The 12,890-nt window shown below is 40.9% G+C and overlaps 1 protein-coding gene across 6 annotated transcripts in view; it reads right to left on the bottom strand.

The window, feature by feature from the left end:
- Positions 1 to 12,890, bottom strand: part of ATP11A (ATPase phospholipid transporting 11A) — a 290,835-nt gene that overhangs the window by 35,593 nt on the left and 242,352 nt on the right. For all 6 annotated transcript variants that reach the window (XR_011319339.1, XM_069757899.1, XM_069757898.1 and 3 more), the window contains 5 exons: positions 4,103 to 4,277; positions 2,510 to 2,612; positions 1,478 to 1,623; positions 1,330 to 1,389; positions 1,094 to 1,221 (listed from right to left, as the gene is read on the bottom strand). Coding sequence is in view for 5 of the 6 variants with exons in the window: in XM_069757899.1 (XP_069614000.1) it covers positions 1,094 to 1,221; positions 1,330 to 1,389; positions 1,478 to 1,623; positions 2,510 to 2,612; positions 4,103 to 4,277 (612 nt within the window). In the remaining variant the exon portion in view is untranslated. The remainder of the gene's footprint in view (positions 1 to 1,093; positions 1,222 to 1,329; positions 1,390 to 1,477; positions 1,624 to 2,509; positions 2,613 to 4,102; positions 4,278 to 12,890) is intronic.

Below are 12,890 nucleotides of genomic sequence, written 5' to 3' on the forward strand. Positions count from 1 at the left end.
CATTACCTTTTAATTTAGATAAACCTATGCAGTGAAAAGATGAAAAAAGCAATTCTCCCATTGTTTTATTTACTTACTTTATGCTGTTCACCCTTAAAAAAGTTTTTTTTGCAGCCATGGAGATGGCAAACATGTATATGTTATTTTTGTTATTTTGACACCCTCAGGCCCCAAACGGTATAAAAAAAAAACCATTGATGGAATCAAAAATGAGAGACTACTGAACTGTAAAAACAGGAAGCTGCCTTAATTTGGTAAAGCTGTGGCTGTCAATTTCTGTAATAAAAATCTTAGCTACAGGCTGAAGCCCGTCCTTATTAAAAGTGTTGTCCAGTTTTTAAATGTCAGTAAAAAGGTTCTCTTTTCCGACTACCCATCTCTTGGCGAGCTGGAGAGTAGCTAAAGAGAGTAGATCTGGAGGACTTGTTCTGGCCTGGACTTCATACCCAATCCACTACTGTGATCAGACATAACGCAATGCTCAGTTTCCCCTGCGGAAACGGACCACTTACTGACAGGTTTTCCTGCAGTCTACAGTTGTGTTCTGTGGACCAAACATGGGAGCATGTTGTGCTTTCCTTATTGTCAAGGGACCCTTCTAGCAAGTAAGAATTGTACAAATCGTAAAAGTCCCTTAGCCATAGCAGAAGCTGGATATTAATCAGCCCCTAAAAGCAGCTGAGATCTTTATAGGTATGGTGAGGGGGCACGTTTACCCAAACATGCTATTCAGTCATGGACATTACAGTGTATAATAAACAATAAACAAAAAAATATGAAGACATCAACAGCATCAAGGTTTTTGAAAACTTGAAAAGTGTGGATTTATTAAAACCACATAGATTGGGACATTACAGCTCATGAATGAGCCTTTCTTAAGCCTTTGCTAAGCGTAACATTGCACACTATTTGGTGGCAAAAAATCCACAGGTTTTACATTATCACAGACCTTGGTGGTGATGTCTTTTGCATTTTTTTGGGTTATTTACAAGCAGTTTTTTCACCCTTATGGCAATGTGCCCAGGGCATTCTGGTTGATGAAGGGGAGTATGGTCTCCATTATAAGATTGCACTGACGTGATAAAATCTATACCTGTATAGTGTTGGGTCTCTTTTCAGCATTTCCATACTGACATGTTGCTCAATTAGACTATACAATAGGATAGGCAGTGAAGTGAAGCTGATATTGTACAGTGTCAGATACGCGGTGTCATATAAAGGCTGTAAGAAAAAAAGAAGTGCAGGATTATGAAGACTTTGTTGGACACGGAGGGAAGAATAATGTAAAATAACAAAACTATCTGCAGGAAATAACATTGTATCACAGACCTGTTGTGAAAATCCACAGAAGAACTGGTATAAAAACTGAGGGAAAATAAAGCAGACATTCTGAAAGACAAGCACAGAGGGTTATGGTGTGAGGAACCTGCTCCAAGCTGTGCTGCACACTTTATAGTCTGCGATGGATTGTCCTCACCTTATAAAAAAAGTATTGGACAAGCTCAGCTATTCTAACATAATAAAAATGCCCATGAACAAGCAGCATCTTTTTTAAATGCTTGAATTTAGGGATTGCATAGTCACTGTTTCTGGCGGCCTGTCGTCCTTCCTTCCCGATGACACCTGAAATGTAGAAAGGTAAAGTCAGGAAATCAAAAGCCTTCTTTTATCATTCCTTCTAGATCTTCATCCATGTCGTGACATTTTTGATTTAGTAATGAGCAAATCAAAATAAACCACTTATGCACATCGGGGCACTAACCTTTAAAGGTGGCTATACACCATATATATTTACAAACTTATCTGTTGGTTCCTCATGGGAGGAGGAACATGAGCTGCTGACACATGCCTCTGGTTGTGGTTTATCTCCTGTACGAAGACATGATTGGGCATTTTAAAATGCCCGATTTTTTTTTGCCCTGATATATGCCACTGAGGGAGAGTAGGACCACCACCATACACATTAGATGGTTGGCTGTTCCCGCTGAAATTGTGAGTCTTGGCCAAAATGAATCTAATGTGCAAGGCCAAAGAATAAAATTGATATAAATACTTCCAAACACAATAATGGCTAGTCTGTAGAATGGTGGAAGAATGGATTTCGCCAAAAGTTTAATCTTTATTTAATTTTTACAACATCGGTATGATGAGCAAAAGTAATGGACCCTACTGAAAATAGCGGAGTTGAAATGGATCTACAGATCCTTCTAGATTTTTTTTAACTGAGCAAAATAGTAAAAAAATAAATAGTGTAAAACATTACCGGACACTTGCATGATAACTTTTTAGATTATTAAAAAAAAAAATAATTCTTACAGTATGTAAGGGCAGAAAAAGTTAATATAATTTCTTTTAGGTGCATTTCTCACAGCTTGACATGAGGTTTTCACAATTCTTGAAGAAAACACAAACCAATGAATAGAATGAATATCCTCCTAGTCAAGAAATGAAGCCATAGACCTAAGACCCAATGAAGCCATAGACCCAATAGATAACGCCATAACTATACCAATTCCAACATGTGCTTCGAGGATCATGCTGACATCATTGGCACCATCTCCTATTGCAAGAGTAATCGGGCGTTCTCTTGATGCCTTTATTAATTTGACAATCTGCAACAGAGAAAACATCCTCATAAAGAACAGATTGATTTACCGTAGATTATGTTTAATAAAGGTAACATGGTAAAGGGTAACAAATAATCTGACTACAGTTAGACAGCTTGCTTTTACATACACGTTTTGTTTTGGTAGCATTGACCAGAATGATCTGCACTGCGCATGTGAAGATGATGATCCTACATCGCTAGGATATGCCATCATTATATGACGCCCCCTGACCCTGAAAAGGCTGGAGCTTCAGCGCTACCTTACCCACATAGTTTTTTCCAGAACAGTCATCTTCATACTTCCGCTGTGCATGTAACTGTAGAGCCGCCTTATTTAAATGAATGTGGTTGGCTGCAGTTCCCTGTACCGCAAAAAGGACTGAAGCAGGGCTGCAGTCCTTTCATCCTAAGGATCAGTGGAGATCCCTGAGGTCGGACCTTCATTGAGCATAAAATCATATAATACAAGTGATAAGCTACACGGGGGGTGAAATGAAGCTCGTGGGCCCCAAAGAAATCTGCAACAAGGTCCCCAACTCTCACGAGTCTTTTATAATATTTATATTCTCACATAGGCCATGAGAACATTTTGGCCCCCTAGACTTTAAGGCCTGGGTGTGACTGCATCCGGATCTCCCAGGGCTCGCATGACACTTATGCCACAGAGTACTACAGCCAATTAATCATAGCCAATAGGTTGCATTGCTCACATTTTCTTCAGATGAACCTTGAAAGTCCAAAGAAGTGTAAGCAAAGCAGCCCATTACTGGCCACTGATAGACTGCAATGCTTATGTGAGCATCAGGAGACCAGGCTCCAACATCGCTGGCATACTGCTGTTGAGGGAGGTGAGTATGGTATCTGTCATTTTTATTTTACACTGAGGAATAAAGAAATTAAAAAGGAGTTATACGAGTAACCATATAATCACTATCTCTTGACAAGCCTGGTGATTTATCCATGCTTGAAGTCGACATGGGGGCATTACAGCAAGTTCTGAGGGCTGGCTCCTTCCAGGACCTGATTTTATTTAAATCACCATTGTTGTACATTGAAGGCCAATTTCACTATTATGGATCAATGATATTTATAATGCTTGCCAACAGCTTTATACATATTCCATCATCAGGAAATAAATGTGAAAGAAACAGATAAAATATAAAAAAAAAAAAAAAAAAAAAAAAGATTACAGACTATATACTGTACATGTGTAATCAATTACTGGTTTTACTAATAAAATGTAATATGCTCATACATCTACATGTACAGATATATCAGCAATCAATTGATAGGCTTATTAAAATTAAATTTTATTAATCTGTAGTAATATTACTGCAGCTTTTATGTGATAATTATGCAAAAGATTAAATAGAGTAAACATGTAAATGGTATTTTGTACTTGCAGATTATAGTGATCTGATCAAGGCTTTGCACAATAACATGCTGGCTTCATATATATTTAAATATGTACATGGCATTGAGACCAATATATACCTGTGCTTTCTGTAGTGGGGCCATCCGGCAGCACAATACTGCACTACAGTTCCTGCAGATCTCAAGGAAAACCTCTCTGTAATTTGTAGAGCTCCCATCTTCTCTGGGTTTCATTATTAATGACAGCGTGGCACCATCAATAATTAATCCGTAATCTTGGAAATCTGTTGAAAACCTACACCGTTTAGGAGAAAAACAAGTGGTATAAATTGGATGTAGCCGTCATCTATTACAGTCATTTGCCTAATGAAATTTAGACAGTGACAATGAAAATGGTTTAGTTGGGTAATTCTACAAAAGCAGAACAAGCAGAGAGGTACCCTTACACATAATGACACTAAAGGTACCTTCACACTAAACGATATCGCTAGCGATCCGTGACGTTGCAGCGTCCTGGCTAGCGATATCGTTTAGTTTGACATGCAGCAGCGATCAGAATCCTGCTGTGATGTCGTTGGTCGGGGCTAGAAGGCCAGCACTTTATTTGGTCGCTGGCTCTCCCGCTGACATCGCTGAATCGGCGTGTGTGACGCCGATTCAGCGATGTCTTCGCTGGTAACCAGGGTAAACATCGGGTTACTAAGCGCAGGGCCACACTTAGTAACCCGATGTTTACCCTGGTTACCATCCTAAAAGTAAAAAAACCAAACGCTTCATACTTACCTTCCGCTGTCTGTCCTCCGGCGCTGTGCTTTCCTGCACTCACTGTGAGCGCAGCGGCCGGAAAGCAGAGCGGTGACGTCACCGCTCTGCTTTCCGGCCGCTGTGCTCACAGCCAGTACAGAGAAGCACAGCGCCGGGGACAGACAGCGGAAGGTAAGTATGAAGCGTTTGGTTTTTTTACTTTTAGGATGGTAACCAGGGTAAACATCGGGTTACTAAGCGCGGCCCTGCGCTTAGTAACCTGATGTTTACCCTGGTTACCGGCATCGTTGGTCGCTGGAGAGCTGTCTGTGTGACAGCTCTCCAGCGACCAAACAGCGATGCTGCAGCGATCCGGATCGTTGTCTGGATCGCTGCAGCGTCGTTTAGTGTGAAGGTACCTTTACTGTTTCTCTAGTAGCAAATAGCGGTACAATAACTTACTATGAAAAGTGATACAATCATGAATCTAAGTTTAGCGAAGGTAAAAATCAGAAGCTGTGATAAGGTATCCTGACAGATCTCATTCCCTTCGCAACGAGGCCAGTTTTCGTTTTTACATTTTCATTTTTTCCTCCCCTTCTTCCATGACAAGTTTTTTTTATTTTTCTTTCCACATAGACATATGAGGGCTTGTTTTTTGCTGGACGAGTTGTACTTTTGAATAACCACATTTATTTTACTGCATAGTGTACTGGAAAAAAATTTGAAGTGTGGTGAACTTGCAAAAAAACTTTGCAGTTCTGACATTGCATGATTATGGTGATACCAGACTTGTTCAGTTTTTTTAATTATTTTAAGGTTGGAGTCACAAGAGCGTTTGTTCTCTCCAGCGAGAGAGTCGGGCTGATTATGCTAAACAAACTCTTTCAGAGTTTGAGCTGAGTGTTATCCGATTCTCTAGGTTTTCTTTGAACTGGACATTCATCTAGTTCTCCATGGCTACATGTCCACTAGCCGGGTCTCAGTCCTTTTCAACCCTTATCCATATGCCCGTCACTTGGCAGATGGTAAGATTTTAACCCTAGGTCACATACAACTGATCTGACAGGCGCTTCTCTTTTACTTTCATTTCTCCTTCCTCACCAGATTGTGAGGAAACCCCCTCCCTCCAGGTAGTCTCCTGTCTCTTGAAGGTCTGTGAAACCTGATATCACAGTTGGATTTCAGAGCTTCAGGGGAGAGGATATAGCTGCACAGATCTCTCAGGCTCATTGTATGTGAATACGTCACATTCAGTAAGGTTGGTATTTTATGTTTTTATTCATCACAATAGTTTATTTAGCTTGTTTTATGAATGTATAGCACAAAATGTGAGGATATTTCATAGAAATAAGGGAGATTTTATAAAAGAAAGTGTGCTGCTCAGGCATATACAGTAGTTCCCTAACATATTCCTTCTCTTGCTTCAGATTATCTGCTGAAATGGAGAGGAAAATGTACAATTTATCCAAACAACTTGATGTTGAGGAAGTAACAAACATGCTGTTAGATGATAGAGACCTCACACTGAATGAGGATTTAGGAGAGGAAAGTGAGATTGATTCTCATGATGAGGTGGAAGAATGTGTCCTGGATTCTGAAACAGAGCAAGATGGTGACAGTGGTGAGGATGAAGAAGTTGGATCATATTATATTGGAAAAGATAAAAATACTAAATGGAACAAGAAGCCATTCCAGAAAAAAAGTAGGGAACCTTTAAACATTATTACTCACCTTCCTGCAGTAATAGGAACTGCACGTAATGCAAAAACTGCAGTTGAATGCTGGAACAGTATATTTACAGATGACATTCTGGACTCTATTGTCACATATACCAACCAATATATAGACATTATAAAGGACAAGTACATCTGCAACAGAACCATCAAGCCCACAGATGAAATAGAACTGCGTGCTTTTTTTGGATTACTGTACCTTGCAGGAGCTTATAGGGCAAATAGACAAAGTTTGGAGGAACTTTGGGGTAAAGATGGGGATGGAGTTGAAAAATTTAGCCTTGTTATGTCCATAAACAGATTCAAGATTCTAATTCGTTGCCTTCGGTTTGACGACAGAACTACCCGAACCGAACGCAAAACACATGACCGACTTGCTCCAATTCGTGATATATTTCAAAGATTTGTTGTAAACTGTAAACAAAGTTATTACCCTGGAGAGAATCTCACTATTGACGAAATGCTCCCTGGTTTTCGTGGTAGATGTGCCTTTCGTCAATATATTCCATCAAAGCCAAACAAATATGGAATAAAAATTTATGCCCTTGTTGATGCCAGTAAGACCTACACTTACAACCTGGAAGTTTATGCAGGAAAACAACCAGAAGGTCCTTACTGTGTGAGCAACAAACCCATTGATGTTGTAAAAAGACTGGCTGAACCCTTATTTGGATCGGGTCGCAATATTACAGCTGACAATTGGTTTACAAGTTGTGATCTGATTGATTATCTGAAAATTCAGAAGCTGTCATATGTGGGAACTGTAAGAAAAAACAAAAGGGAATTGCCGCCACAGTTTGTAAGTGTGAAAGAGAGACAACAGTACAGCAGTATGTTTGCATTCCATAATGGAAAGGCTTTAGTTTCCTATGTACCACATGCCAAAAAAATCGTACTTCTTCTATCAACACTTCATGATGATGCTGCCATCGATCCTGGGACTGGGGCAGAAAAAAACCCGGAGATAATTACATTTTACAATGCCACCAAAGGGGGTGTGGATACAGCAGATCAGATGTGCTCCACTTTCAACGTCAGCAGAAACATCAAACGCTGGCCAATGGTCATATTTTTTGCTATGTTGAATTTGGGTGGTATAAATTCACAAGTAATTTATCTTGAAAACAAGCTTGAACCACTCCGTAGACGATTGTATCTGAAAAAATTGGCCCATGAACTAGTACTTGGAGAGCTACGCAGGAGAAGCGTGAAAACAATCGGTATCCCCTCTCGCCTTCAAGTTCAGCTCAAAAGGTTCCGCCCAGAAGATGATGGTGAAAAGTCACCATCTGCACCACCTCACAAAAGAAGGAGATGCACCACCTGCCAAACGGAAAGCGGAACCAGAAGGCTTTCAAATTATGAATGTCTCAAATGTCATAAAGCAATTTGCCTGACACATGCAAAAATGGTGTGTAATTCTTGCTATTTGCTCTGCAAGTGTGACTTTTCTGGGGAAACCTCAGCATCTACTTCTGATTGAATATGTTTTTAATAGTACTTAAGGTACCTTAAAATGAAGTTTGTGTTCAAAAATTTTCTTTGTACATTTTTTTGAGAGTCGAACTGGGGACTATTTGGCGGGAGTTTTGAAAAGTTTGTATTTCATAGTTATTAGTTTTATGTTAAGTAAATGTTTTTTTTTGCAACTGATTATGTGTAGTCTCTTTTATCACATCCCTATGAAGGTCACTGATCACTTTTAGAGCACTGAAATTGCAAACATTAGATATTATAGGTATTTTTCCAGCAGGCGCCTGACAGGCACATTGTATGTGAACTCGTTAGTCCGAATATTGTATGTGACGGAGGGTTAATATTAGAGGTTACAACTCGAATAGGGACACTGGGACGTGGTGGGATGGTTTTTACATTTTTTTTAAAATCAAAATTACCGTATATACTCGAGTATAAGCCGACCCGAGTATAAGCCGACCCCCCTAATTTTGCCACAAAAAACTGGGAAAACTTATTGACTCGAGTAGAAGCCTAGGGTGGAAAATGCAGCAGCTACCGGTTAATGTCAAAAATAAAAACAGATACCAATAAAAGTAAAATTAATTGAGACATCAGTAGGTTAAGGGTTTTTGAATATCCATATTGAATCAGGAGCCCCATATAATGCTCCATACAGTTCATTATTGCCCCATAGATGCTCCACATAAAGCTGTGCCCCATATACAATGCTCTGCACCGTTCATTATTGCCCCATAGCTGTGCCACATAGTGCTCTGCACCGTTCATTATTGCCCCATAGCTGTGCCATATAGTGCTCTGCACCGTTCATTATTGCCCCATAGCTGTGCCATATAGTGCTCTGCACCGTTCATTATTGCCCCATAGCTGTGCCATATAGTGCTCTGCACCGTTCATTATTGCCCCATAGCTGTGCCATATAGTGCTCTGCACCGTTCATTATTGCCCCATAGCTGTGCTGCCATATAGTGCTCTGCACCGTTCATTATTGCCCCATAGCTGTGCCATATAGTGCTCTGCACCGTTCATTATTGCCCCATAGCTGTGCTGCCATATAGTGCTCTGCACCATTCATTATTGCCCCATAGCTGTGCCATATAGTGCTCTGCACCGTTCATTATTGCCCCATAGCTGTGCTGCCATATAGTGCTCTGCACCGTTCATTATTGCCCCATAGCTGTGCTGCCATATAGTGCTCTGCACCATTCATTATTGCCCCATTGATGTACCATAGAAAGCTCTGCACCGTTCATTATTGCCCCATAGCTGTGCCATATAGTGCTCTGCACCGTTCATTATTGCCCCATAGCTGTGCTGCCATATAGTGCTCTGCACCGTTCATTATTGCCCCATAGCTGTGCTGCCATATAGTGCTCTGCACCGTTCATTATTGCCCCATTGATGTACCATAGAAAGCTGTGCCATTGCTGCTGCTGCTGCAATAAAAAAAAAAAATGCCATACTCACCTCTCTTGCTTGCAGCTCCCAGCGTCCGGTCCCGGCGTCTCTCCGCACTGACTGACCAGGCAGAGGGCGGCGCGCACACTATATGCGTCATCGTGCCCTCTGACCTGCACAGTCAGAGCGCAGAGACGCCGGTGAGATGGAGCGGCGCCGGGAAGATGGAGCGACACCCGGCGTGTGGAACGGGGATAGGTAAATATGACATACTTACCTGCTCCCGGCGTCCCGCTCCTTCTCCCGGACAGCTGTCTTTGGTGCCGCAGCCTCTTCCTCTATCAGCGGTCACCGTTACCGCTGATTAGAGAAATGAATATGCGGCTCCACCCCTATGGGAGTGGAGTCCATATTCATTTTTCTAATGAGCGGCCCCACGTGACCGCTGAAGAGGGGAAGAGCTGCAGCACCCGAAGACCGTGGGGCGGCAGGGGGAGCACCAGGATCGCCGGGACTAGGTAAGTATGCCTCAGCGCCCTCTCCCCCTCACCCGCCGACCCTGCCACCCACCGTGACTCGAGTATAAGCCAAGAGGGGCACTTTCAGCCCAAAAATTTGGGCTGAAAATCTCGGCTTATACTCAAGTATATACGGTATGTTAACAAAGCACCCTATATTATCCATGCATTATTGCTGTTTATTTACTGTTTGATTATTTTTACACCTATAAACCGCACCTAAATCATTATTACGCCAGGCAAGTAGTCGTAAATACACCAAAGAAAAAGCACTATGCGAAAAAGTAATAAAATATATAAATTTTATTATAACACCAATAAAATCAGTCAAGTAAATACCATACATAACCAAGGGGAACCAAAAAATACAGAAAAACCACAAGGTATGGCTGGAAAAAGTGGTAACAGTCAATATGGAGTAACCTTCACAATATCAGCATCATCATAATGACAGCAAAGTAATCACATCTTCAAAGGACTTATATATAAAACATTAATAATACACCTGATACCACAGCCGTCAATGACAATGAACCCAAAGCCAGTGCATATATATGATAAAATAATAGTTTATATAAAGATAAGGCGCAAAGTACCAGCTAGGAATAAATATAAGTATCAACAAATAGTAACGTTTTTAAGGGTTCAGGATCATTGTAAGCCGAAGCATCAGAGGATATAATAACAGCATTAGAAAAAAGCAAGTAAAGGGAACATATTTACCCAGTATAAACCACCAGCCAGGGACCCACGACATCCGACGCACGTTTCGCTCAGGAAAGCTTCGTCCAGGGGTGGTGGGTAACTGGAAAGGAGGCCCTTTTATGGTTGTCATTGGCCAATGACAGAGAGGCACATTGACTCTCTGATACTATACCCCCCAAAAAAGACCTTTATGAGATATGCAAACCACAGATGCATTGTCCAAAACATCTAATATATACATAAACAGATAAATGATAAATTAAACATCTTAATAAAACACTAATGTCGCTAATCAGGCAATCACTTCCGGGGTATCTCCATTTGTTTCCTGCTCCTGTAAGTCCGTGTACTGCTGTAGTCATAGTGATGGAGCTCCAGTCACGTGAGCGGGAAAGACCCGCCTCCGAACACATTGCCATGGAGATGAGTCACTCCACGTCACGGAAAGGGGGAAGGACGTCCTTATCCATCATATAGATCCAGAATGTTAGCACAAGCTCCAGACTGAGTAGCACACGGGATACAGGCGACACACATCCTCCATGGAATCCCAGAAACATGCAAGTTCGAGTCCAACATATATATGCACTGGCTTTGGGTTCATTGTCATTGACGGCTGTGGTATCAGGTGTATTATTAATGTTTTATATATGAGTCCTTTGAACATGTGATTACTTTGCTGTCATTATGATGATGCGGATATTGTGAAGGTTACTCAATATTGACTGTTACCACTTTTTCCAGCCATACCTTGTGGTTTTTCTGTATTTTTTGGTTCCCCTTGGTTATGTATGGTATTTACTTGATTGATTTTATTGGTGTTATAATAAAATTTATATATTTTATTACTTTTTTGCTTAGTGCTTTTTCTTTGCTGTTTGATTATTATGTTTCTATCTTGGGTCTTGTCTGTTAGTGGCCAGTGTGAACATGTGCTTACACGCTGCATGCACACTCACTTATATTCCTCCTAATCCAGCTAAAGCCATCTAGTCACTTATACCCCCACAAGAAACGACGTAGAAAATATAAACTTGCTGTTGATTTGTTCATTCTGCCTCCCAAAGATAGCAGTAAGGCTCGGCTCACATCTATCATGTGCTGTACACTGAGCTTTTACACTGGGGTTTCAGCGCAAGTCTATGAAATACGTGATTCAGATTAAACCCCCGATGGAAGATTCCCTATAATAGTGTAATTTTTTTTCTTCACCCCCCCAAATGGTATAAGGTTCTGTGACACACCTATTATGTCAATCTGATCATTGCACCCTTAGATGAATTCTTTGAGGAGTGTAGTTTGCAAATTGGGGTCACTCTTGGAGGGTTCTGCAGTTCTTGTATCTCAGGGGCTCTGCCAATGGGACAGGGTCCCTGCAAACCATAGCAGCAAAACCTGCACTAAACATGGTGGCTCCTTCCCTTCTGAGCTTTGTACTGTGTCTTAAAAGTAGTACTGTGCTACATATGGGGTATTGGCATACACAGGAGAAATTGAGCAATAAGTTGTACCATTCGTGTTCTCCTGTTTACCCTTGTGAAGAAAAATTTGGGGCTAAAGGAACATTTTCATGGGAAAAATGTCCTTTTAATGTTCACAGCTTAATGTTATAAAATTCTGTGAAGCACCTACGGATGTAGTTTCCAAATTGGGGTCATTTGTCAAGGATTTCCACTGTTTACGCACATCAGGGGCTCTTCAAATGCAACATGGCGCCAACAGACCACTCCATCAAATTCTACCCTTAAAAAGTCGCTCCTTCTTTTCTGAACTTAGCAGTGTGCCCAAACAGTAGTTTCCTATCACACATGGGGTATCGGCATACTCAGGAGAAAATAGACCCCAAAGTTTGCTGGGCAATTTCTGATGCTACTCTTGTGAAAAATTAAAAATTTGGGGTTAAAGCAATATTTGTTGTGGGAAAAATGTCATTGTCAAATTCTGTGAAACACCTGTGGGTTCAAGGTGCTCACCACATCTCTAGATAAATTCCACGAGGTGTGTAGTTTCCAAAATGAAGTCACTTGTGGAGGATTTTCATTGCTTAGGAACATCAGGGGCTCTACAAACGCAACATGGTTCGATATCTATTCATGCCAATTTTCCACTCCCAAAAGTCAAATGGTGCTCTTTCATTCTGAGCCCTGCTCTGTACCCAAGCAGTAGTTTTCCAACACATATGAGGTATTGCTGTACTCAGGAGAAATTGCACAACAAATTTTGATGTCCATTTTCTCCTTTTACTCTTGTGAAAATGAAAAATGTAGGGCTAAAGCAACATTTTTATGGGAAAATTTATATTTTCATTTTTTCCTTCCACATGCTTCAATT

Source organism: Ranitomeya imitator, chromosome 3 (genome assembly GCF_032444005.1).
Source record: "Ranitomeya imitator isolate aRanImi1 chromosome 3, aRanImi1.pri, whole genome shotgun sequence".
NCBI classification, from domain to species: domain Eukaryota; kingdom Metazoa; phylum Chordata; class Amphibia; order Anura; family Dendrobatidae; genus Ranitomeya; species Ranitomeya imitator.